Raw genomic sequence first — 25,857 nt, 5'->3', positions numbered from 1 at the left:
ATATTACTTGATAATCTCCACATTCTGCTGAATGACCTTTCTTTGAAATAGGCACAAATTTAGATTTCTTTCAGATGGTTGGCTAGGTAACTGTCTTCCAAATTTCTTGGCATAAACAAGTGCCTCCAGCACTGCATCCATTTGTTAAAATATCTCAATGGCTATTCTGGCTATTCCATCAATTCCTGGAGCCTTTTTTAATAATTTTTATCAATTGAAGATTTTTTGCCAATTCCTTCAGTGCAGCTTGGACTTCTTCCTTCAATATCATCAGTTTTTGATCATGTGTTACTGCCTGAAATTGCTGACCATCAACCAATCCTTTTTGGTACAGTGACTCTGTGTATTTCTCCCTTCTTCTTTTGATACTTCCCTTATCATTCAGTATTTTGCCCAAATAATCTTTCAGTATTGCAACTTGAGGTTTGACTTTTTTCTTCAGTTCTTTCAGTTTGAGAAATACTGAGGTTTTCTAATTTCAGGTCTTTGCACATTTCATTATAATACTTTACTCTTTTTGAGCTGCCTTTTGAACTCAGCTTTTGTATTTCAACACTTCTTCCATTCACTTCAGCTGTTCTCCATATAAGAGCAAGCTTCAGAGTTTCTTCTGACATCCACTTGGTCTTTTCTTCCTACCTTTTTAATGACCTTTTGCTTTCCTTATGTATGATGTTCTTAATGTCATCCACAACACACATGGTCTTCCATCATTAGTGTTCAATGCATCAAATGTATTTTTCTGATGGTCTATAAATTCAAGTGGGATATCATCAAGGTAGTATTTTGGCTCTCATGGATGTGTTCTAATTTTATTCAGCTTCAATTTGAACTTGCATTTGAACAATGATGGTCTATTCCACAGTCAGCTCCTGGCCTTGTCCTAATAAAACTGAGGTTCCCATTGCCTCTTTCCACAGACTATAGTTAATTTTATTCCTATGTATTCTACCTGGTGAAGTCCATGTGTAGTCACTGTTTATGTTGTTGAAAAAAAGTTATCTGCAACGAATGAATCATTAGTCTTGCAAAATTTTATCATGCAGTCTACGGCATCATTCCTATCACTAAGGCCCTATTTTCTAACTACTCATGCTGCTTCTTTGTTTTGAACTTTCACATTCCAATCACCATTAATTACCAATACATCTCAATGGCACATTTGGTCAATTACAGATTGCAAAAGGTGGTAAAAATCTTCAATTTCTTCATCTTTGGTTTTAATGGTTGATATGTAAATTTGAATAATAGTAATATTATTATAACTGCTCTTCCTTGTAGGTGTATGGATACTATCCTATCACTGACAGCACTGTACTGCAAGATAGATCTTAAATGTTCTTTTTGATGATGAATGGGATGCCATTCCTCTTCAATTTGTCATTCCTGGCATAGCTGACTATGTGATTGTCAGATTCAAAATGGCCAATACCAGTACATTTCAGATGAGTAGGATGTTGATCTTTATGCATTCCATTTCATTTCTGACAACTTCCAGTTTTCCTAGATTGATACTATGTATATTTCACGTTCCTATTATTAATGGATATCTGCTTGTGTTTCTTCTCGTTGAGTCATGCCACATCAGCAAATGAAGGTCCTGTAAGCTTTACTCCATCACATCATTAAGGCTGACTCACTTTGAGGAGGCAGCTCTTCTCTAGTCACGTTCTGAGTGGCTTCCAACCTGAGGCACTCATCTTTTGGCACTGTATCAGCCAATGTTTCACTGCTATTCATAAGGTTTTCAGTGGCCCCATCCTTCTTCCTAGTCTTAGTTTGGAAGCTCTGCTGAAACCTGTCCACCATAGGTCATTATAGTTTCTAGTATCACAGCAACATGCAAACCACCACAGTATGAAAAACTGACAGGTAAGTGGTGAGCAGAGAACAAGTATTCCCTATGCTAGCATCTGGTCAGTTTTAACTAGGAGGTGAAAATCACAGGAAAAATATATTTGCCTTAATCTTTTGGTCTCTAACTGTCCAAAATGTAGACAGAATACAGAGGCTTTGTCTGAAGCCATGCATGCAAAAGTAGTGATAATATCACAACATCATCGATTGTCTGTTATACTAAGGTTATAAGGTGTGTGTTTGTATGTATATATTTATGTACGTTTGTGTACATGCACGTACCTATCAAGTGATACTCAGTTTTCTCTGTAGTCCAGTGCCAGTCAGTATACTGTTTGTCAGCTATACAACAAGATATTATTAGAAACAGTGTGTGTTTAGGAACTATTAGTTTGACATTGCTGTGTCAATTTAATTGTATTTTACAGAAATATATGTCTGCATTGCATGACAGAAAAACAAGAACAAAACAGAATCTTCAAGTTTGAAAAGCACCAATTCTTATTCCCTCCATCTGGACAGCATGGCGTAATCAAACAACTACTACTTCTGTGGCAGAACGCACAAATATTCACCTAAGTATGTCAACGAAGGTCACGTTTTACCCTAAAGTTTACTTTTCAAAGCTTTTTGATTTTAAATAAGGAATTATAGACTAATAACAACAATACTGATGATAATAGCAGCTGGCATTTATAAAATGCCTTGTATGGGCCAGACATTATTCTAAGCATTTAAATATTATTTAATCCTCACAGGTAGGTATTATCATCATCCACATTTTTAAGATGAGAAAACTGAAGTAAGTTACTTCAACCAAGGCAATGTGGTTAAAGAATTTGCATTCTATGTTACCAAAGAAGCTTAAAAGGCAAATGCTTCTGGGGTCATTTAGTGTGGGCACAAAGATATCATATATCATAAAGACTTCAATATCACTCTAACGTTAGCTGATAGGATAAATAGTGTTTCAAATTATGATTTAAGAGTCATCAAAGCTAAGTTACATTTTACATACTGGTTAAGAAAAGTAAAGAGATGTATGAGGTTCTATAATGACTACTATTCAAAATTATTTAAAAAAACATTAAAAAAAATTGTACTTTAAGGAGAACAAGCCCTCAGCTCTCCACAAAATTACATTATGAAAAAAGTGAGAATATTCAATGTGGGGAAGGTTTTATTATCATTTTACATCTCTACCTGCTGTTGTTAGCTGCCATCAAGTCCATTCCGACTCATGGTGACCCCATGTATGTAGAGCAGAACTTCTCTAATGTATCATTTAAAAATTATTATTCAATTTAAAGAACCTTCTCAAACTTTAAGACTTCCCAAAATATTCTGGCCCAAAGAGAGAAACAGAAAGAGAAATATCATTAGGATACTACTTACCTGACACTGTGGCTTTTCCAGAGATAGGGGTTGGTGTGGATACCAGGGATGTGGCACTGACGACACTGGGGGCAGTAGCTTTACAGGTTCCCATTGCTGCCTGACTCACACACACTTGTTGCTGCCCGGAAGTTTTCATTACAGAACCTACAGCAGATGATGAACTGAGAGTTGTCCCTTCAGACTGCTCATTCACAGGGCCAGAGGTAGAAATTAGAAGAAAGTGATGTAAATTGCTCAGAACAGTAACTACATTCAATAAATACATTCAATAAATACATTCAATAAATACATTCAATAAATACTGTTATTAGTTATTATTAACTATTAAACATCATGCCATTTAAAAAACATTTGTTCTATAATTCAGTGGTTCTCATAATTCTAAATTTCATGGACTAAGACAATGTAAAAATAAAGTACAATTGGGTTGTTGTTGTTGTTACATGCCGTTGAGTCGGACCCAACTCATAGCGACCCCCTCCTTAGGTTTCCTAGGCAGTATCACTACAGAAGTACATTGCCCAACCTTCCTTCCGAGGAGTGGCTGGTGGGATTGAACCACCAGCCTTCTGGTGAGCAGTCAAGTGCCTTAGGCACTACGCTACCAGAGCTCCCTACAACTGGGTTACCATGTTAAAAAAAATTCACCACCTATTAACACCATCCCTTTATAAAAGGATATTTCAACACCAAAAAAGAACATCAGAATGTAAAATAAAATGAGTGTTATTAAAAACTCACTACAATGTCTGAAAGTCTCTCAAATTCATTCAACAAACATCTACTATGTGGTGGACACAGTGCTAAAATGCTAGGGCTCAGAGATAAAAGCCCTCAATAATGAGTTGGTCACCAAGCACTGTGATTAATGCTTTAGCACACATAGGTTTAGGGCACCATTACAACTGAGAGGAAATGTTACTATTTTTGCCTACAGTTGAGGAAGGGCAGGAAAACTGGAAAAGGCAAAAGATGTAACATGTTACAAGAATCTTCAAGATTCAAGACAGAGGAAGAGGGAGATGAAAGGGTGTTCTTTGTAGAGGACACAGGTAGAACCAGAAAGTCAGAAAGGCATGAATATGTTCATCAAACTGCAAAGCAGAGTATTATGCCTAAAGAATAAGCATATGATAACAAGTAGTTGTGGGAGATGAATTTGGGAAGTAAGCAAAGGTCAGATCATAAGAGTCTTGGAGGTGGCAAAATACTGCACTGGGGCAAATAGTATTTTCAACAAATGGTATCGGGCCAACTGAGTACATACACGCAGAAGAATGAAGTTGAACCCATACCTCCTCACATTATGTACAAAAAAATCAACTCAAAATGGATCAAAGACCTAAACTGTTAAGAGATAAAACTATGAAGCTCTTAAAAGAAAACATAAGCTTAAACTTTTGTGACCCGGGATTAGGCAATGGTTTCTTAAATGTGACACTAAAAGTAGCGAAAGAAAAGATACATGAAGTGGGATTTATCAAAGAAAATGAAATGAAAGATAACCCAAAGAATAAAACTTTTTCCAAATAACTTATCTGATAAGGGACTTACATCTAGATTATATAAGGAACTCCTATAACTCAATAAAATGACAAATAACCCAAGTGAAAAATGGGCAAAAGATACAAAAATGGCCAATAAGTACATGAAAAGTTGTTTGACATTACCAGTCATCAGGGAAATGCAAATTAATACTATGAAATGCCACTTCACATTCACTATGATGACTATAATAATAAAAATTAAAAAAAAAAAAAAAGTCAAAAATAAGTGTTTGGCAATGACATGAAGAAATTAGTACCCTGTGCACTGCATGCAGGAATGTAAAATGGTATAGCTGCTCTGGAAAACACCGCTGTACTTCCTCAAAAAATGACCATATAACCTAGCAGTTCTACTCTATACTAGGGATACACCCAATAGAGATGGAAATATGTCCACATGAAAGTCTGTTCACAAATGTTCATAGTAGCCATATTCAAAATAAACAAAATGTGGAGACAATTCAAATGCTCATCAACTGATGAGGGGATAAACATAATGTGCTATATCCAACAATCAAGTATTATTCAACTATAGCAAGAAATGAAGTACTGATACATGCTGCTGCTGTTGTTGTTAGGTGCCATCATCTCTGACTCATAGTGACTCTACGCACAGCAGAACGAAACACTGCCTGGTCCTGTGCCAGCCTCACAATCCTTGCTATACCTGAGCCCATCATTGCACTCACCGTATCAATCCATCTCATTGAGGGCCTTCCCCTTCTTCACTGACCTTCCACTTTACCAAGCACAATATCCTTCTCCAGAGAATGGTTCCTTCTCACAACATGACAAAGGAGGTGAGATGAAGTCTGGCCATTCTTGCTTCCAAAAAGCATTTTGGCTACACTTCTTCCAACACAGATTTACTAGTTATTTTAGCAGACCATGGTACTCTTTAACATTCTTCTCCAACACCACAACTCAAAAGCATCAACTCTTCTTCAGTCTTCCTTATTCAGTGCCTAGCTCTCACACTGCATATGAAGCGACTGAAAATACCATGGCTTGGGTTAGGCACACCTTTGTCTTCAAGGAGCCATCTTTGCTCTTCATCACTTGAAAGAGGTCTTTTGCAGCAGATGTGCCCAATGTAATATGTCATCTGATGTTGACTGATGCTTCCATTGGTGTTGATTGTAGAACCAAGTAATATGAATCCTTGATAACATCAGTCTTTTTTTCCATCTACCGTGAAGCTGTTTATTGGACCAGTTGTGAGGATTTTTGTTTTCTTTACGTTGAGGTGTAATCCATATTACAGACTGTAGTCTTTAATCTTCATCAGTAAGTGCTTCAAGTCATCCTCACTTTCAGCAAGCAAAGTTGTATCATCTGCATATCACAGGTTGTTAATGAGTCTTCCCCCAGTCCTAATGCCACATTCTTCTTCATATAATCCAGCTTCTCAGATTAAATGCTCACATTCAAATTGAGTAACTATGGTGAAAGGATACAACTCTGACACACTTCCTTCTTGATTTTGACCCATCCAGTATCCCCTTGTTCTGTTTGAATGACAGCCTCTTGGTCTATGCACAGGTTCCTCATTAGTACAATCAAGCGCTCCGGAATTTCCATTCTTCTCAATGTTATCCACAATTTGTCATGTTCCACACAATTGAATGTTCTGCATAGTCAATAAAATATAAGCAAACTTCTTTCTGGTATTCTTTGCTTTGAGCCAAGAGCCATCTGACATCAGCAATGATATACCTCATTACACATCCTCTTCTGAATCCAGCTTGCCTTTCTGGAAGCTCTCTGTCAATAAACTGCTTCAACCGTTTTTGAATTATCTCCAGTAAGATTTTACTTGCATGTGATATTAATGATATGTTAGATAATTTCCACATTCTGTGGGATCACCTTTCTTTGGAATGGGTACAAATATGGATCTCTTCCAGTCAGTTGGCAAGGCAGCTATCTTCTAAATCTCTTGGCATAGCTGAGTGAGTGCCTCCAGCAAGGCATCTGTTTGTTGAAACATCTCAACTGGTATTCTGTCATTCTGGAGCCTTGTTCTTCATCAATTCCTTCAGTGCAGCTTTGACTTCTTTCTTCAATACCACTGGTTCTCGATCATATGCCACCTCCTGAAATGGGTAAAGATCTACCAGTTCTTTTTGGTACAGTCACTCTGTGCATTTCTTCCATCTTCTTTTGATGCTTCCTGTATCATTAAATATATTGCCCATAGAATCTTTCAATATTGCAACTCAAGGCTTAAATTTTTTCCTCAGTTCTTTCAGCTTAAGAAATGTTGAGTGTGTTCTTTCCTTTTGGTTTACTAACACCAGGTCTTTGCATATTTCATTATAATAATTGGCTCTGTCTGCTCAAGCTGTTCTTTCTAATCTTCTGTTCAGGTCTTTTATCTTGTCATTTCCTCCATTTGCTTTAGCTACTCTCCATTCAAGGGCAAATTTCAGGGTCTCTTCTGACATCTCTTTTGGTCTTTTCTTCCTTTCTTGTCTTTTTAATGACCTCTTGCTTTCCTCATGGATGATGTTCTTGGTATCATCCCACAATTACTCTGGTTTTCGGTCACTGGTGTTCAATGCATCAAATCTGTTCTTTAAATGGTCTCTAAATTCAGGAGGGCTATTATCAAGGTCATATTTTGGCTCTCATGGAGTTGTTTTAATTGTCTTCAACTTCAACTTGAACATGCACATGAGGAGCTGATGGTCTGTTCCACAATCAGCTTCTGGCCTTGTTTTGCCTGAAAATAATGAACTTCTCTAACACTTCTTGCCACAGATGTAGTCAATCTGATTCCTGTGTATTTCATCTAGTGAAGTCCATATGTATAGTTATCATTATATGTTGAAAAAAGGTATTGCTAATGAGTAAGTAGTTTGTCTTGCAAAATTCTATCATGTGATCTCCAGTGTTATTTCTATGTCCAAGGCCATATTTTCCAACTACCAGTAACTCTCCTTTATTTCTAACTCTTGCATTCCAGTCACCAGTGATAATCACAGGCTGGGACCTGAGGTAGGTGGGCCTGGGGCTTAGAGGGTGCTTTTTGCTTGGGGACAGCTGGTTATTAAACACCAGGGTCTGAGGTAGGCTGGCCTGGAGCTTAGGGGCTGCTTTTGATTTGAGAATGGCTCTTAAGGCTGAGGCCTAACGTAGGTGGGCCCAGGGCTTGGAGGCTGCTTTTCACTTGTGGGTGGCTCTATATTAAGGCTGTTGCCCGAGGTAGGCAAATGCTGAGGGGTTAGGAACAACTGAGGGAGATGAACTTGTCTCTCAGTTTGCGGTCTTTTGGTGGCTTACGTGTTGCTGTGAGGCTGGAGGTTATGTCACTGTGTTACAAAATGCTATCAGGGTTACTCATGGTGGGCAGGTTTCAGCAGAGCTTCCAGGCTAAGATGGACTCGGAAGGAAGAAGAGGCCATCCACTTCCGAAACAACTGGCCAGTGAAAATCTTATGAATAGCAGTGAAACACTGTCTAATATATTACTGGAAAAATTTATGAATAGCCTTGAAACACTGTCCAATACGGTGCCAGAAGATGAGCCCATCAGGTCATAAAGCACTCAAAATTTGACTGGGGAAGAGCTGACTCCTCAGAGTAGAAATGACCTTAACGATACGGATAAAGCAAAGCTTTCGGGACCTCTGTTGGCTGATGTGGCAGGACTCAAAATGCAAACTGTTCCATTAATAATTGGAACATGGAATGTACAAAGTATGAATCTAAGAAAACTGGAAGCTGTCAAAAATGAAATGGAACGCATGAAGATCGATATCCTAGGCAATGTGCTGTCATCATATGCTGTCGAGTCGGACTCAACTCATAGCGATTCCTCCTTGGGTTTCCGAGGTGGTATCATTACAGAAATAGATTGCCCAACCTTCCTTCTGAGGAGTGGCTGATGGGTTTGAACCGTAGCCTTCTGGTTAGCAGTCAAGTGCCTTAGACACTATGCCACCAGAGCTCCCATGCTAGGCATCAGTGAGCTGAAATGGACTGATTTTGGCTATTTTGAATCAGACAGCCATATGATCTACTGTGTTAGGAATGAAAAATTGAAAAAGAATGATGTGGCATTCATTGCCACAAATAGTGTTTCAAGATCTGTCCTGAAGTACAACGCTGTCAGTGATAGGATAATATCCACATGCCTACAAGGAAACCAGTTAATACTATTATTCAAATTTACGCACCAACGACCAAAGCCAAAGATGAGGAAATTAAAGATTCCTACCAACTTCTATAGTCTGAAATTGACTGAACATGCAATCAAGATGTGTTGATTATCACCGGGCTGATACACACTAAAACCTAGACAATCCCTGGAAATACTATGCTAAGTAAAAGAGATGTTGCTGTTGCTGTTGTCATGTGTCGTCGAGACCCGACTCACAGCAACCCATCCTTGGGTTTCTGAGGCAGTATCACTACGGAAGTAGATTGCCCCATCTTCCTTCCAAGGAGCGTCTGGTGGGTTTGAATTGCCAGCCTTCTGGTTAGCAGTCAAATGTCGTAGGCACTACATTACCAGAGATAGAAAAGGCCAAATGCTGTACGAATTTATGTGAAATGTGTAGAACAGGCAAATCCATACAGCTAGAAAGATGATCGTTACTCAGCTGGGGGAGTAGGGAGTCACTACTGATGAATAGAGTGTTTCTTTTTGGGGTGATGAAAATGTTTTGGAACTAGATAGTGATGATGGTTGTACAAACTTGTGCACACTCTAAAATGATAAATTTTATGGCATGTTAACTATATCTAAAAACATAAGCAATATGACTCACTGGTGTGCCTGTTGAGCATCTTGTTTATGTTAGTATTTTTTTCAGGTTTCATTATGATTTTCTACTGTCATGCTAATTCTCACCTGTTGTGCAGGAGGACCATTTGCTGAGAGGGCCACAGCTGTGGAAGTGGCAGTTGTGATAACCCCTCCTGCTACTCTCAGCATTGTGGTTCCAGGCTTTGAGAGTTGTGAGGTGACTGGCACAGACTTCAATGAACTATCGGACATTTTCATTAGAGATGCTTGTCCCCCAGGGGCTGCCTGCAGAAACAAAATGAATTAGGTAATAATGTTGCCCTGGTTAACAGGCATAATTTATTCCTTAACTACATCTGAGGCATGCTTTAAGAATTAGAGCAAATCCAAAGAAAGTCTTCCTATTCAAAATTATACAAGGAGTTAATGCAACTTTCCAATGAGCTCTAAATTTTAAGATTTTTTCCACCTACAAATAATCCTTTACCTCTAATGAAGAACAAGTAAGTGAATACAATTGCAAGTCACTATTTGGCAGCAGTGTGTTAAAACTATCAGGTCATCTGTTTTCAAAATAATTAAAAGTTCTCTTATACATACTTCTGTTCTGTTAAACAAGAAAATCTAACTCAGACAAGGCCAGATTTAAATTGGTAGATTAATGGTGCTGTGGGCTAGGTATGAAGGAGAAAGACATGGCAGTCTGCCTCTGTAAAGACTGTCCCTACATGCAGTTCTATTCTTTCTAAAGAGTCACCACAAGTTGCAATCGACTCGATGGTAAGGGAAGGCTAGTTATAGGTTTAGCATTTCAGTACTGGAGAACGATCCAACAAACTGGTTTCAGTTGTCTAAATCAGTGATCAGCAAACTTTTTCTATAATCGGCCAGAAAGTAAGCAATTTTTGGCTATGCAGGCTATATCTTTGGTGTAACTGCTCAATTCTGCTACTGTAATATTAAATATCTGTGGCTATGTTCTAATAAAACATTATTTACAAAAATAAGCAGCCTTGGGCATAGGCTCCTGGCCTTTGGTCTAAATGATTGTTCAGTACCCAAAATTAATGTACTCCGTAAGTGGGTAGAATTTATTGTCTTTAAGGGCTTACTATGTCCCAGAAATGCAGAAAGTACTTTTATATATCTTATGTCATTTCAATAACTTTACAGGGTAGGTACTATCAGTCCCATTTTACAGATGAAGAAATAAAGCTCAGTGAGGGTCACCCAGCTAGTATCTAGAGGAGCCATGATTAGAATCCATGGCATAATTTGCATCGTTGTCTTATACAAGTTAAAGCCATAATGAGACATCACTTCACTCACAAAAATAGCTAAAATTAGATCCTCAGTGTTGGTGGAACTTTTCCCCATTACTTACAGCAGAGTCAAATGATACAATTACTTTGGAAAACCATTTGCTAGTTTCTTTGTTCCTAAGAGTCAAAAACGGCAATCAAGCTAAATGTCCTTCAACAGGCGAACAGAGTCACACAACAAAATAAAATACTATGCAAGAATAAAAACAGTAAATGACTGAGACACACATGGATAAATCTCAAAAATATTATGTTGGAGATAGAAGCTAGACATAAAACAGTACACAGAATGATTCCACTGACAGGAAAATCAAGAACAGACAAAAACTAATCTATGATGACAGAAAGAGAAAATGCTGATATAAAAAAACTAGCAAGGAAAGCGAGAATGTTTCAAGGTGGTTGTTACGTTTGTCAAAAATTCATTGAGTGGTACACTTAAAATCTGTGTGTTATCTTATGTAAATTATACCTTAATAAGAGAGATGGGGGACTGAAAGGGAAAAACATTTAAAGCTCTGAATTTTCTTAAGCATGGCTCTAGGTCACTTCCATAGGTTTTAGTATGAAGTGCTGTCATTTATGGGAACTCTGGTGGCATAGTGCCTAAGGCACTTGACTGCTAATCAGAAGGCTGGCAGTTCAAACTCACCAGCCACTCCTCAAAAGGAAGATAAGGCAAGCTACTTCCATAGTGATACTGCCTCAGAAACCCAAGGAGGGGTCGCTATGAGTCGGGTCCGACTCCACAGCACATAACAACAACAACAACTGTCATTTATATTAAAATCAAGCAATTTTGATTTTTTTTTGATCTAAGAATTTGGAAGAATGTTTCAATTTCAAAGTGCTTTTAGGTTTTTATTTTAGGCTTTTATTAGGTATGGGCAGAGAATGTGGCACAATGAATTCCACCTTTGGAATATGCTAAGATTTTCTTTGCGGCCAAGTATATAATCAGTTTATTAATATTCCACAGGCAGAGAAAGAAAAATGGGTATTCTGTGTTTGAAAGATAAATAACTAAGCCTGTTAACAGCGCTATTCTAGTTCAAATTTGTACCAGGATTTGTCCACCTGATGAGCTAAATTCTGAGACATACATTAAAATCTTCCCCATGACTAGGTTTTATTATCTTCATATTCCTAATAGTCTTTGTACATTATATATTTTGCTGATGTATACTTTCATGCACAAAGATTTATATTTTATCTTTACTGTGGATCTTACTTTAGATTAATAAAAAATATTCTTCTGTTCCAGGTTGAAAATAGTGTACCAAATACAAACTACAACGAGATAACAGGAAACAAATAAATGTTATTTTAATTGGCTATGCTCAAAACCTAGTTTAGAAAGCCAGGATAGATAGTCAACAAAAAAAATCCAAAACATAAGAAAAGCTGCAAAGAAAGTCTCAAAAAAAACAGAAGCCCTGTGCAAGACATACTGGAAGAGTCCGCCACAGAAACTTGAAAAAGCACCAAATGTGTGCTGCATCCATTGTCTTCTGGGCTTTATTCCTGGGCAAATGTGACCCTTTTGATCTGGTATGGTTGATTCTCCTCAGGAGGACATACCTCCCTGTTGTTATTATTTATCTTACAGGCCTGTCTGTTGTTTGGCTGAAAGTTGAGCCTCAGAGTGAGTTTAATTCTAGGCTTCAAGGGTGTCTAAGGGCCATAGTTTCGTGGGTTCTACCAGTTTCTATCAGATCAGTAAGGCTAGTCTTTTTTTTTTTTTATATAATTTTGAATTCTGTTCCACATTTTTCACCCACTCTACCAGGGGACACCTACTGTGATCACTTTCAGAGCAGTTAGCAATGGTAAGTGAGCACCATCTAGTTCTTCTGGTCTCAGAGTCATGGTTGGAGGCTGGGGCTCACGTGATCCATTAGTCCTTTGGATTAATTTGTTCTTTGTGGAATGACTGTACTTTAATGCTTTTTTTCAAATACTGCTGTTATTCTTTGATGCTACACCAAAACTCAAAAAGTAGAAGTTTCTTTAGGTTTCAATGGATCATATAATCTAAACCTGTATCAATTTAGCTTTCTCTGTTACATTAAAACCCATTGGTCAGGGATTTCTGTTTCCACAGAAGATGTAGAAAGCTGCAAAGAATATTGCTCCCACTCTAAGAAAAAGCTGGATAAATTATAAAATCATGATTTTCTTGAACACACCAGACAGCTGAAGTCTCAAGGCAACCAAGTAACCAGCATTCTTCAAGAAGGTAAGCCCCTTCAAGGAGGGAAACAGTTAACTGTCTCAACTGTGGCAGAACAGGGGGTAGAATCACTGCACTGGCTGCAACACAAGCAGGTAAGAAGAAGTCAGCTTAGGATTTAAAAACTATCTAAGATGAAGTGTGGGGCCATATGTCTATTTGAAATACCTGAGGACATCTGGAAAAGGAAAATTCATACTCAAGGAAACTAATGTTGGTGATTTGAAAAGATAAATAAGTAAACCTTTAGCTAGTTTAATCAAGAAAAAAAGGACACATAATTACCAAAACTGAGAATGAAAAAGAGGACATCACTAAAGATTCTACACACATAAAAAGATAATAAAGAAATGTCATGACTAAAATATCATGGCACTCCGATGACTAGGTACATCTGGACCCAAGCCATGTCTTTCCAATCATCTCATGTGTATGTGAAAGTTGGACAATGAAAAAGAAAACAGAAGGACTGATGCATTCAAATTGGGGTTTTGGCAAAGAATAATGAATATACCATGGACTGCGGGAAGAATGAACAAATCAAGTGTTAGAAAAAAACCGAACGCATCTTAGAAGCAAGGATGGTGAGACCGTGGCCTGCTTAGTTTGGACACAGAATCAGGAAAGATCAACTGCTACAAAAGGATATCCTGGTTGTTAAAGTGAAGGGTCAGTGGAGGCAAGGGATGTCCTTAGTGAGACAGACTGACACACTGGTTAAACAAATGGACTCAAACATAGCAACAATTATGAAGATGGTACAGGAATGGGCAATATCCTGTTCTGTTATATGTAAGGTTACTATGAGTCAGAGTTGACTTGATGGCAACTAACAATTAGAACGTGAACAACATTTAACCAACAAATTCAACTACTTAAAGGAAATGGATAAATTCTCTGAAGTTCAAGAAATGAAAACATTATCAAACTTTGTGTGGATACTGCTAAAGAAGAGCACAGAGGTACATTCAGAGCATCAGTGAAAGGAAGAGCAGTCTCAATTCAGTGATCTGAACTTCTATCTTAAGAAACCAAGGCTTCAAACTTGTTCTTCCTGGTTCAGTCATGGGCCAACGAAGTGAAACCAGAATGGACCCAGATTTGTAAAACCTGGATGTACCAGAATAATCATTACAAGTCAACACCCTGCTAGAAACTTAATCTCTCTCTTAGAAAACAAGAGCAGTGTGTGTGTTATATAGCAACCAAATCTCTTGATCAGCAGAGTGGGAAAGAGTGGTGCTCAGTTCAAGATGGTGGCTAACGTCATGGCTTTGAACATGTGCCACATGCCACAGTTTTAGCAATAATGTAGTTTCCCACACCAGGTTCCTACAAGGATTCACTACACCTCCTCTGAATGTCCTTTTCCAGTGCTTTGACCTAGAATTTTCCCCATCCCGGTTATTCTAGTATGCCCGTATCTTACAAATTTGGGTCTGTTCTGACTTCACTGTGTTGGCCATGACTGAACTGGTTTGAATCCCTGTAAGAAACTAGAGAAAAAAAAAAAACTAAAGTCAAAGTAAGTACAAAGAACTCAATGCTAAAGAAATCCATTAATTTGTAAACAGGAATACAATAGAGAAAGCCAACAAACCCAAAAGCCAGTTCTCTGAAAAGTTTGGTCAATTGTGTCTGTCTTTGAATGTTTCATTTACCCATCCATAATCTGTGAAAGTGAAGAATACAACGATCACTAATAAAGCTTGATGCCACAGCCATCATGCATGTGAAGGTAGTAGCAGTTTAACCCATGGTTGCTCATATACCATCAGTGCAAATGTCAACACAATGAAAAAGGCAAAGTATCATTTTATTATGAAAACAGTTTTGGCTTTGTAGAGTCACTGAAAGGATCTCAGGGGTCTGTGGACCATGCTTTGAGAATTGCTGACTCACATATAAGTAGTCACAGAAAATCACTAATTTTCAATGAATGGTATCATACCGTATATACCCTTCTGTACTTTGTTTCTCATTTGATAAGTTTCTGACATCCAACTACAGATCCTCCTACAGGTGATTATGGTATCCCTCCCTCAGTTAAAACTTCCTTTGGTTCATACTAAAGAATGATATAAAAAATACACCCATCATACCTATTAACTTACTGTATGGGAACTGAATGAAATCACCTGTTATACTAATCATAGTCTCCTATACAGTCCCCTCCAAAGTTTTAGAAAAGAAGTATTAAGTAAATCTTTGTTTCTTCTAAGGAAGTATGTTGTTTTGTCCTCTCAGAGTGTGAATTTTATGACTGATCATGTTTCTCATTTGCTTTAGGTGACAAATTGATACATTTTATTAACTGTGAAGATCTTACTACTGGCATATCTAAACAACTCTCTGGACTCATCTTCTCATTCTACTTATATTTTCCCAAATCTCAAGATCTGTTGTTGATTTTCTTGTGTCTTTAATTTCTTTGTGGAAAGAGGTAAGTTACAAAGATGTAAACAAATAAATGCCACAATCTACATATCCAAGGTGTGTGTATTTACCTGTGTAAATAAAGTGGTTTTTTGTCCAGAGATGACTTTTAACGTCTGTTGTCCTTGTGCAGAAGATGTGCTGACGCCTAGCGTTCCTTGGACGACTGACCCAGCAGTCAGCTGTTTTCCAGATGTCTGAGGTGATGGCTGGCCAACTAAAAATGTACCCTAAGTTAGGAAAAAAAAAAAGAACCAAGCAATAATTTGTTCACCAATGACTTGCTCTCATCCTTTAAATCACAAGGTCCCATGTTACAAGCTATAGTGCTCTCCTTCAATTCTGCAACTTGGTCAAAATAATTGAGAAGAATAGCTCTGCTCTAAATGTCACTAGAAAAAGTTATACACGCTTTCTAAAACTTTGCACAGTACTTCAGAGCAGGCTAATGGAAACACAAGTTTTGCAATCTAATTCAAGTCTTCAAAGTTTGATTCAATCAGATGGATAATTATTCCTCCTTCTCAATAATTTCTGTAACAAAAATTCCATTATCCTCATTAGAAACGTTAGTGACAAGGGGAAGAAGGTAGAAATCTGTTTCTAATCTTGAATCTAACTTAACTTTTAATACCATAGCTTGATACTGTCACTTTGGCTACTCCCTCCTAGGGACACATTTTCACCTGCATAATAATACTGTTTACTATCTCGTGGATTTGGGAGACAATTAGCATAGTCAAAAGCATTTTTGAGTAACAAAGATGTGGGCTGAAATCCAAAATCTACCACTAGTTTAACAAGGATATCTTAGATATGTTACTTATTAAACTCCTCTGAATTTCTATTTCCTCTTTGGTAAAATGAACAGATTACATATCTGATGTGGTTATTGACAGGGTTAACTTAAATGAGATGACTAATATAATAGAGTGCCTAGCACTATACACTTCCACCACATAGCAAGCACTAACTGTTATCAGTTATTACAGTCGGCCTTCCATATCCATGGGTCCTGAATCAGCAGATTCAACCAATCAGTTATCAAAAATATTTGCAGGGGGAGGGCTGTGTATATGTGTGTGGAATGAAATGCAAGTGTGAATGTGGAAGGAATTAAGTGGTCAAAGGGAGCATAAAGTGCTATGTACACAGCATTTACATTGTATTACAAGTAACCTAGAGATGATCTGAAGTACATGGGAGGATGTGATATATTATATGCAAATAATGCAACGTTTTATATAATGGACTTGGAACATCTGTGGATTTTGGTATCCACAGGGGTCCTGGAACCAATCCCCCACAGATACTGAGGGACAATTGTATTTGGAAATTTCACGGTTTCAATGTCACCTCTCAAAGCAAAACAAATCCAAAATAACACTAACAACGTGGCAAATGTTAATATTGACCCCAGACCCCAGAGCTGTAAAAGTATAATGAAAAATCAAACCAAACTCACTGCCATCTAGTTGGATCTGACTCATAGCAGACCCCCGCCCCTTGGGTTTCCAAAGCGGTATCACTACGGAAGCAGATTGCCCAATCTTCCTTCCGAGGAGTGTCTGGTGGGTTTGAGCCGCCAGCCTTTTGGACAAGAGTCAAATGCCTTAGGCACTACACCACCAGAGCTCCTCCTTATAATGAAAGGCAGAATTAAAGAGCTAAATGATTTCAAAGATACCAGTCACAGATGACCAGACCTGGGGAGTTTGCTTGAGGATGTAAGACGTGTACGTCAGGTGCTGGGATATCCCCCCAGGGCCGGTGGTGCTCTGGGTGCCTCCACTTCCTCCTACTCCACCACCTCCTGCGCTGCCACCACCTCCACCACCAGCAGCAGCTGAGCCAGACTGGAGGTCTATAAATGCAAAGAATGACAGTACCATCACCCTAAAAAGCATCAAGCAAAGGCTTAGCAAAAAACAGATGGGCCCAGAGAGGGGTCTCCTCTATAGCACTGTTGCCTCTCTTGTCCCATTTTTCTCTACTTTTCTGTAATATATTCTGTGGTGAAAGTGAGTAAAAATGTCTGGGATTTAGAGACTGAAATCTATTTACTTTCAAATGAATGACACCTATTTCAGCTCTGCGTATAAAGAAGAAGTTAACCTTTTACAAGTGTTGCTTTAGTTGTGGCAACTTCATGAGACTCAGTTCATTAACACTTGAATTTGCTCATACAGATGCTTTCCAACTTTTTTGGCATTTAATTCAATTTCAAGAAAACGGAGGGAATTTAGTCCATTTTACAGTCCTATTTATTCTCTGCTTTCCCCCCAAGGAACATGAAGACTTTCTCTATGCTTACGATGACTCCAGCTCCCTATCCATTTCTGCTTTTCTAACTCCACTCTAAAGACTTTGGATCTTCTTTTCTTTCCTTCTAGTGAGATAATGGATATAAACTACCTGGAATAAAAATACTCATTCAGTAAGTAGTAAAGTTCAACTTCCTTCCTCATCTTAATTCTAGTGATTCTATAGGAGCAGATTACTTCCCAATGGTTTATTTTGACCCTAAGGGTTTTACAAAAATCTAAGTCACTCTTTGGATGAATTTCCAAAACCAAACCAAGTTGATTCTGACTCATAGTGACCCCTTACAGGTTTCCAAGGCAGTAAAAATCTTTACAGAAGTAGATTGCCCAGTCTTCCTTCTGTGGAGTGGCTGGTGGGTTTGAACCACCAAACTTCTGGTTAGCAGTCAAATGCCTTAGGCACTATGCCACCAGAGTTCATTCTGGATGAAATCTGGGAATACTGAAATTGCTTTTTTCTTAGATATCTAACTTTTTGATACACCACTGCTTAAGAACCAAGAAAGAAATACCAGGGTATGAGACTAGAAATCACCCACTAAAGTCAGTAAAATGGTGATTAACTTAAACACAGCGTTTGGGAAAACTCAAACTCACTGCCATGAAGTCAATTCTGACTCATCGTGATCCCCTATTGGGTTTCCAAGGCTGTAAATCTTTACGAAAGCAGACTGCCCCCTCTTTCTTCTGCAGAGTGGATGGTGGATTTAAACCAGAGATCTTCTGATTAGCAGCCAAATGCCTTAACCACTACACCATCAGAACTTCTTACAGTATTTGGGAAAGGGTAGCTAAATTCTAATGTTCTTAATTGCTGTACCAATTTGACTTCTGATTCAGAGCAGAATATACTTCCTCTTACCCTTTCAACATCACTTGAAATTGTTTTTCTATATAAGCCAAAGCAAAAGCTGACGCAGGTCTAAGTAAATTTCCTAGTTTCCATGGGCCTTTAAGAAGAGTCATATACAAAAGGCTGAATTTGTATTTCTCTTTCCATCTCTAATTCTAACAAACAGAGTACATCTAAATAATGCCAGTAGACATTTGATTCTATTCTTATTCTCAACCCCACTAAAATGAAAATAGACGTCCAGCTTCTGGAAACTAGACAGCTTTCAGATAACACCCCACTGAAAGGAAGAACTTTCCATTCACAGCTCATGCAAGCAGCTTTCTCCTAACACAGACTCAATAGCATCTTCTTAGGTGCGATTTATTCCTGACCCCAAACTCTGAATATGGGGACCCAAAACAATGTCACCTCCTAAAACTGATTATTTTAATCTACTTTTAGTTAAATCATGTGTATATTTTAAACCCATTGTTGGAAAATGCTATCATTACACTACTGAAGCAAAATAAGCAAAACTCATGGCCATCGAGTTGATTCTGACTCATAGCACTCCTATAGGACAGAGGAGAATTGCCCCATAGGGTTTCCAAGGCTGTAAATCTTTATGGAAGCAAAATGCCTCATCTTTATCCTGCAAAGCAGCTAGGTGGGTTCAAACCACCAACATTCTGGTTAGCAGTCAAATGCTTGAACCACCGTACCACCAGAGCTCCTTTACCACTGTATAGAGCTACGGATATGCTTTCTGACACAGGTTAATAACTACCCCTCAGGTGGATGAGATGAACATACCCAGATACCCAAGAATCAAATGACTTAATGATGGACTAACTAGCATTGTTGGTAGCTCGCAGGATGGCTCCTTGAGGGATCAGTAGCAGTTTTCCTTTTCCTGAAGGGTTCTTGCTGTTTGTGGTAAGATATAGTTTGGTGCCAGGAGGCAAATTTGCCAAGTTAGCCAAATTAGTGGCTGGTAGCTGCAATGTTGCCATCACTAAAATGGTAAAGGAGAGAGAGAAAAAAAAGGAAAATTATAAAATAAACGGGAACAAAGGGCAATACTCTCTCTAAATTAAAATACAGAAACAACAACACTTAATAAAACACACACTAACAAATAGTAAACTCTATGGTTTGAGTTTCTCACATACACAATACTTCAAAGGTTGATATTCTTAAATATCTTGCTAAATTAAAATATAATTTACAGGCTAAGAAATTACCACAAACTAATTTATATCTTTATATAAATAGGGTTAACAATTCCAGTTTATACGTATGTCCCACTGTAATTATTGATAATGAGTAGTCTTCATTCTCAAAATTACTGGGGTTCACACAATCAATGAAACAATCACCCTCTCTAGGAACAAATACACACACACACCCCATTTCCTAAAGCATCTTTAGTCATTTTCTAGTAATAAATGAGTCTTTTGGCCTCCTTCACTTTCCAGGAACTAAGAAATGCTATAGTCAACAACTGGCTATAATTAAACTTTTAAAAATTTCATCCAGGTCAAAGAGCTTTCTATCATTCCCTTAGAATTTACTTATCTATGTACATGGCTGTAAAACTTCCAAACACGAGTCTTAAGAAAGACTTAAATATCAAATTCTCTGCGTTGTTGTGTGCTGTCAAATTGGACCTGGCTCATAACAACCCCTCCTTGGGTTTCCGAGGCAGTATCACTAAGGAAGTTACTTTAAATGAAATTCTCCCTGAAATGAAGCCACACCAGTCAGCCACAGGAAAGGCCTTTCAACACTTCCTGCAGCCTCTGCTGGATGGTCACTCTCCTCACTGTAACTGTAAAGTCTCGGGAAGCTGCCCCCAAATGTTAGGGAGTACAGAACTACAACTGAGTGCCACCCCTCTCCCAGAACTAATTTTTACTTACATCACTGTCTACTACCTCAGCCATTGCCAAAAGCACAAACCTCTCTGGTCATTCACCTTCCCATCTCCATACTACTCCCTGTCCTGATCTCATCTCCCCAACCTCCTCTCCCACCCAAACTCTCTCACCATGGAATTCCTGCTGTGATTTTATTCCTCTATAATCCCAAACTTTCTGAACATTATCTCTTCTTGTTGTACTTAAATCTATCAGTCCTCTAAATACTCTACTCCCCAAGGACATCCTGGTTAGAGGCTGGCTTTTATTTTTTTCTTTTTAATCTTACATGCGCATACCTTACTATCTGAGGGCCAAGACTGGGAGAAAACCAAAAAAATACCAAACTCAATGCTATCAAGTCGTTTCCTACTCACAGTGATCCCCATTGGGTTTCCGAGGCTGTAAATATTTAGGGAAGTAGTTTGCCTTGTGTTCCTTCTGTGGAGTGGCTGGTAGGTTTGAACCACCGACCCTTCCAGTGCCAGAGATACCGGTGTTTTGTTTTTTTTTTTCCCTGCTCTCCAGTCTGGCTTTCAGATCATTACCGTCCCTCTCTCATGGTAAAACCACAGGCTCCTTTATGCCTGGTTCCACCAGCTTATCCCTCTCCTGTTTGCTTTCATTCACTGAACTCCTCTCATTTGCTAGAGTGACTTCCTACTCAAGTTATACCTACTTACTCACCATCTCTTATCAGACATTTAATTTACAACAGTAAATAATCTACTATCTATTTTGTGTATTAATGAAGCAATGGGCATCGTGGCAATAGCTGCAGAGTGTCCCATCTCTTGAGGAGGGTTCCCAGGTGACTTCTGGGAAGCTAAGCCCTGCATCCTTTGCTCCCTCCTGCTTGCAAGGGCCCCATAGCTAGCTGGACTAGGATCCACGTGAATGTGCAGGCAGCATCAAGCCAATGGGTACCTGTCCTGGGTTCCTAGCTCTTATGTGGCCTGACTCAGCAGTTCAAAACTGCTGTGGGTTGGGAAGAGAGGAAAAAATGGTATCCAAGAGGGTGTCTGAAAGAAATACATCTGAGTTTAATGACATCCCAGAATGACCTTAACTGGGCCTGAAACCTATGTCTCAGTGGAGCTGTGTGCGCAGCCAGGCTCCCAGAGCCCTCACAATAAGTCTCGAGGCTCAGTGATTCGCCAGGTCTGGAGGGCAGAGCAGGCTCCAGGATGGTGAACACAAGGCTTGCAGGGGTGGGAATAGAGCCCCAGAAGTGGCTCCTTGAAGGAAGCTCTGATCCAGTACAGGAAGAAGATGAAGTTAAGTCGTGAGCCCTCTAGTCACACAGCCCGTCTTCATCCTGCTTTGTCTCCTGCAAGCGTCCTCCACAGAGGAATAATCCATAACTGGATTCATCACAGTGATAAGCACATCAACAAATCTTAGCTGTTATTATTTCTATGATCATACCCACTGCTACTGAGTCGATCCCGACTCAGTGATCCTATAGGACAGAGCAGAACTGCCCCATAGAATTCCCAAGGGTATAAATCTTTCTCAGAAGCAGACTGCTTTGCCTTTCTTCTGAAGAGCAGCTGGTGAGTTCAAACTGACCTTTTGGTTAACAGCTAAATGGCTTAACCACTACAATACAGGGCTCCTCTATGATCATATTTTCTTTAAAAAATTTTTGAAAATTAAACAAATGGATGGTCTGAAAACAAAACAAAAACAAAAAAGAAAAACCTTTCATTTTCACATAACGCTAATTTTCACATAAACACCTCTTCTTTGGAACCTAGCCACGTAGGTAAGTGAGGAGTGGGTGTATTGTTCTCTACACTAAAGACTGTCATCCTCAATGACAACCCTGTAAATGACCCATTTTATTCTGTGGCTTTTTGGCTGCTTCATCTTCTAAGCTCCAAAGATCTTCTTCAATCTGTCTCAAGCACTCATCCTCAACGTCACAACCTAAACTGTCATCAACAGCAATTTGTCATCACCTCTCAAATCTTTATTTTGGACATCTACTACCTTCTATCCTTCCAACTAATGAGTGCATGCATCCTCTACTGCAACAATTCTTCAGCTTCACCAAGACCTTCCAAAGTAAGTTAAATATCTAATGTGTTAGGTGCCTTTTTCCTCACAGTGACAACGCATCAGCAACTAAGATACAGTCAAGGTGTTCAAACTGCTGTTTTGTAGAGAACGCATTATCAGGTACCTCAAAATGCTTCTAAGTCTGAAGTATAACCCAAAACGGGGATAAGAAGAAATGAGAATTATTCTTCAGACCTGAAAACAGTATTAAGAAATACTCTCTATTAAAGCAAGTATCTGCTCTACTTACAAATTACTACGTAAATGTTACATGAAAAGGAGTAACATAAACTTTCTTATATACTCCTGTAACATCAACCTACTAGGCTTTCCCAGCAGAATCAAATGGCAAATAAAATCACCAGCAAAGGAAATTCTGGATGAGACGGCTGCTGAAAGGGCTCTCAATTAGTACCAGTTACCTGAACCCTGGGATCCACTCTTCTGAGGGCCAGCAGCAGTGACCTGAGCCTTGGTTAAAGTTTGCACTGGCTGAGCAACAATGGTTCCTCCACCTCCACTGACGATTGCTTTAGCAACTCCTTGGGTCATAACTTGCTTTGGACCAACTGCTTTGGCGACAGAAGAGCTGGCCTTGGCTACAAGGATTTGGCCTCCACTGATGGCCACAGCCTGTTTCACTGTTGAAGGTAAAGTTGTCCCAACTGGCACCCCAACAACCTGTTCAAAACAGAGAGTCCACTATGGCTTCTTAACATAGTCTACTGAGTACTTTTAGAAAGAACAGTCACTCTGTTTGAGCAAAGCACAAAATGAAAGACGAAGTATACACATAGAGTCTAATTTATAGAATGCTACCTGTAACAGCAATATTCTTTACATTCTAGGTACTAAATCTAAATAAAGATTTACCCCAGAGTTTTTTAATCTTACATTGACTATGAAGTAATAATATATTTTGGAAAATACAGAAATATATAAAAAAATACCAGTGGTCTAAAAATAATCTCAACATTTTTAATGTATTTACTTCCAGTTATTTTAATATACATTTTAAAACAAGAATTGGGATCATACTATATAATTTTATATTACTTTTTATTTAGCATGCTAAAGCATTTTTCAATGCTATTATTTTTCAGAAACATTTTTAGATAATCAAGTAATAATATATTAGAACAGACACACCATAATCTATGTAAACATTTCACTATTAGACATTTAGATAATTTTAAATTTCATATCATCATGACAAACTGTATAGTAAACATTCTATAAATTTTTATGCAACTTCATTACACACTTTTCAGTATCACCTCGAGTAATCCCTTCCATATTACTCCAAATGAAATAATCATTTCTTCTTTTCACTCTAGAACTCCTTACAATTCATTTCATTTGTTATACGGTATACCATGTGACTTCTTCCAACTGAGTTTTTAAGAAAAGTTGTGTCTCCTTCCAATCTCTCCTCCCCTTGAAGGCAGACATTTGGTTAAAAATAAAAAGATTTAAGTGAGAATATTTAATGGAAAAAAATTCAAGGCCCTAGTACCCAAATTATGAAAGTTAAAACTATCTGGTTCTGAAGTACTGTCAAGTGAACTCTTTCAAGTAAAAAAATACTATGTTCTTTTAAACCAAAGGAAATAATGGAATGTTGAATTAGAAAACATGATTTAATTATATAGTAAATAAGGGTGTGTTTTCCCCACTACCCACCTCTGTTTCATTAAAAAACACAACAACAAAAAAAACCTTCTCACCAGAAACTACTGAAGACTTTTATGAGGTTGTAAGAAATGCAAAACTGTTGCTTTTAAAGGCAGAAAAAATACAGGAGGAAATATTTTTCATCTATCCAATTTGAGGGGAAGAGGAGTTTAGTAATAACAATAACTGGCTAGAGGATGTGAGGAATCAGGACCTCTTGTTCACTGTTAATAAGAAAGTCAATTTGCACAGCCACTCTACAGAGTCACTGACATATCTATGGAAATTGAAAACTCACAAACCCCATGTTGTATCAATTCTGCTTCGAGGACTATATCGTAGAGAAAATCAGAAACATATACAAGAATTTCCAAGGTAGTATTATCTACATTTATAAAAAATGTTAATAATCTTAATGCCTACAGATAGAGAAATGGTTAAACTGTGGTATATACAGAAAATGGGATATCATACATTTGTTGAGATGAATAAACTACAATTACATATATCTCAGTACAAACTGACTTTGAAAACACATAATTAAGAAAGAAAAAAACAGAAAAATAAGTATAAATATCTTTTATGTAAACTTCAAAACACACAGACATACTATGTGCTATTTATGTAGTAAAAATTGGACTAGAAAGCTACATATCAAATTCCTGACAGTTTTTCTTCTGGGAAGAACAAAGGAGACCTCAACTTTTTCAGTCATGTTTTATTTGGAGAAAAAAGATATGAAGCAAAGATTAACATTTATAAATTAAGGATGGAGGGTAGATGGCTATTGATTTTATCATTCTCTATATATTCCTCGATGGCACCTAACAACAACAACATATATTCCTGTAAGTTCATAATTTTTCTAAGTTAAGAAAGAATAAATTAGGTGGAATAAAAGGATAAGCCATATACAACAAATAAATAGGATTTTTAAATTTGAATAACTGCTAAATCATACATAATTTTTCAAAGAATGTGAATATACTTTACCTGTGTCTAGGTAACATGGAGAATGTAAAAGAAAAAGGGATCATCATGAGTTGGAAATGACAACAACTACTGTTACAAAACCACAGTGTGACAGAGAAGATGAGCATAGATTTTTGTAAGCAGTCAGACCTGGCTCCCAGTTTATCTCTACCAATTAGTAATTCAGTAAGTTATTTAGCATCCTTTGAGTTTTAGCTTCCTCATCTATAAACCATGGACATACTTAAATTTCTTCCCCAAAAGTCCATGTAAATGGACTTCTGGCAAGATGGCAGAACAGGCAGATAATAATGTAGATACTTTACAACAAAGAAATAAGAAAACAACTGAAAAAGACCCAGAAGATAACCCTGGAACCCTGAGCTTCAAAAGGAAAGATAAAGAAGTGGGTTAAATACCAACAAATAGAAGAAACTGATGAAAACAGATAATAAAAGAGACAAATAGAGCTGTGGACTGTCAGCTGGCCTGATGATGCAGCTATTTTGAATATTCTCAAGTG

At 38.0% G+C, this 25,857-nt stretch overlaps 1 protein-coding gene across 1 annotated transcript in view; it reads right to left on the bottom strand.

The window, feature by feature from the left end:
* YEATS2 (YEATS domain containing 2) overlaps positions 1 to 25,857 on the bottom strand; it is a 163,253-nt gene that overhangs the window by 44,167 nt on the left and 93,229 nt on the right. The window contains exons 15-20 of the mRNA XM_007935911.2: positions 23,111 to 23,369; positions 19,559 to 19,720; positions 17,253 to 17,410; positions 15,618 to 15,776; positions 9,661 to 9,840; positions 3,253 to 3,436 (exon numbers count right to left, since the gene is read on the bottom strand). Of these exons, the coding sequence (XP_007934102.1) occupies positions 3,253 to 3,436; positions 9,661 to 9,840; positions 15,618 to 15,776; positions 17,253 to 17,410; positions 19,559 to 19,720; positions 23,111 to 23,369 (1,102 nt within the window). The remainder of the gene's footprint in view (positions 1 to 3,252; positions 3,437 to 9,660; positions 9,841 to 15,617; positions 15,777 to 17,252; positions 17,411 to 19,558; positions 19,721 to 23,110; positions 23,370 to 25,857) is intronic.

The sequence above is a fragment of the Orycteropus afer genome, unplaced genomic scaffold (assembly GCF_000298275.1).
Source record: "Orycteropus afer afer isolate SDZICR_OR568_19922 unplaced genomic scaffold, OryAfe1.0 scaffold00032, whole genome shotgun sequence".
In the NCBI taxonomy this organism is placed as follows: Eukaryota; Metazoa; Chordata; class Mammalia; order Tubulidentata; family Orycteropodidae; genus Orycteropus; species Orycteropus afer.
The sequence above is the reverse complement of the archived record's forward strand: the minus strand, read 5'-3'. Positions and strand labels throughout refer to the sequence as shown.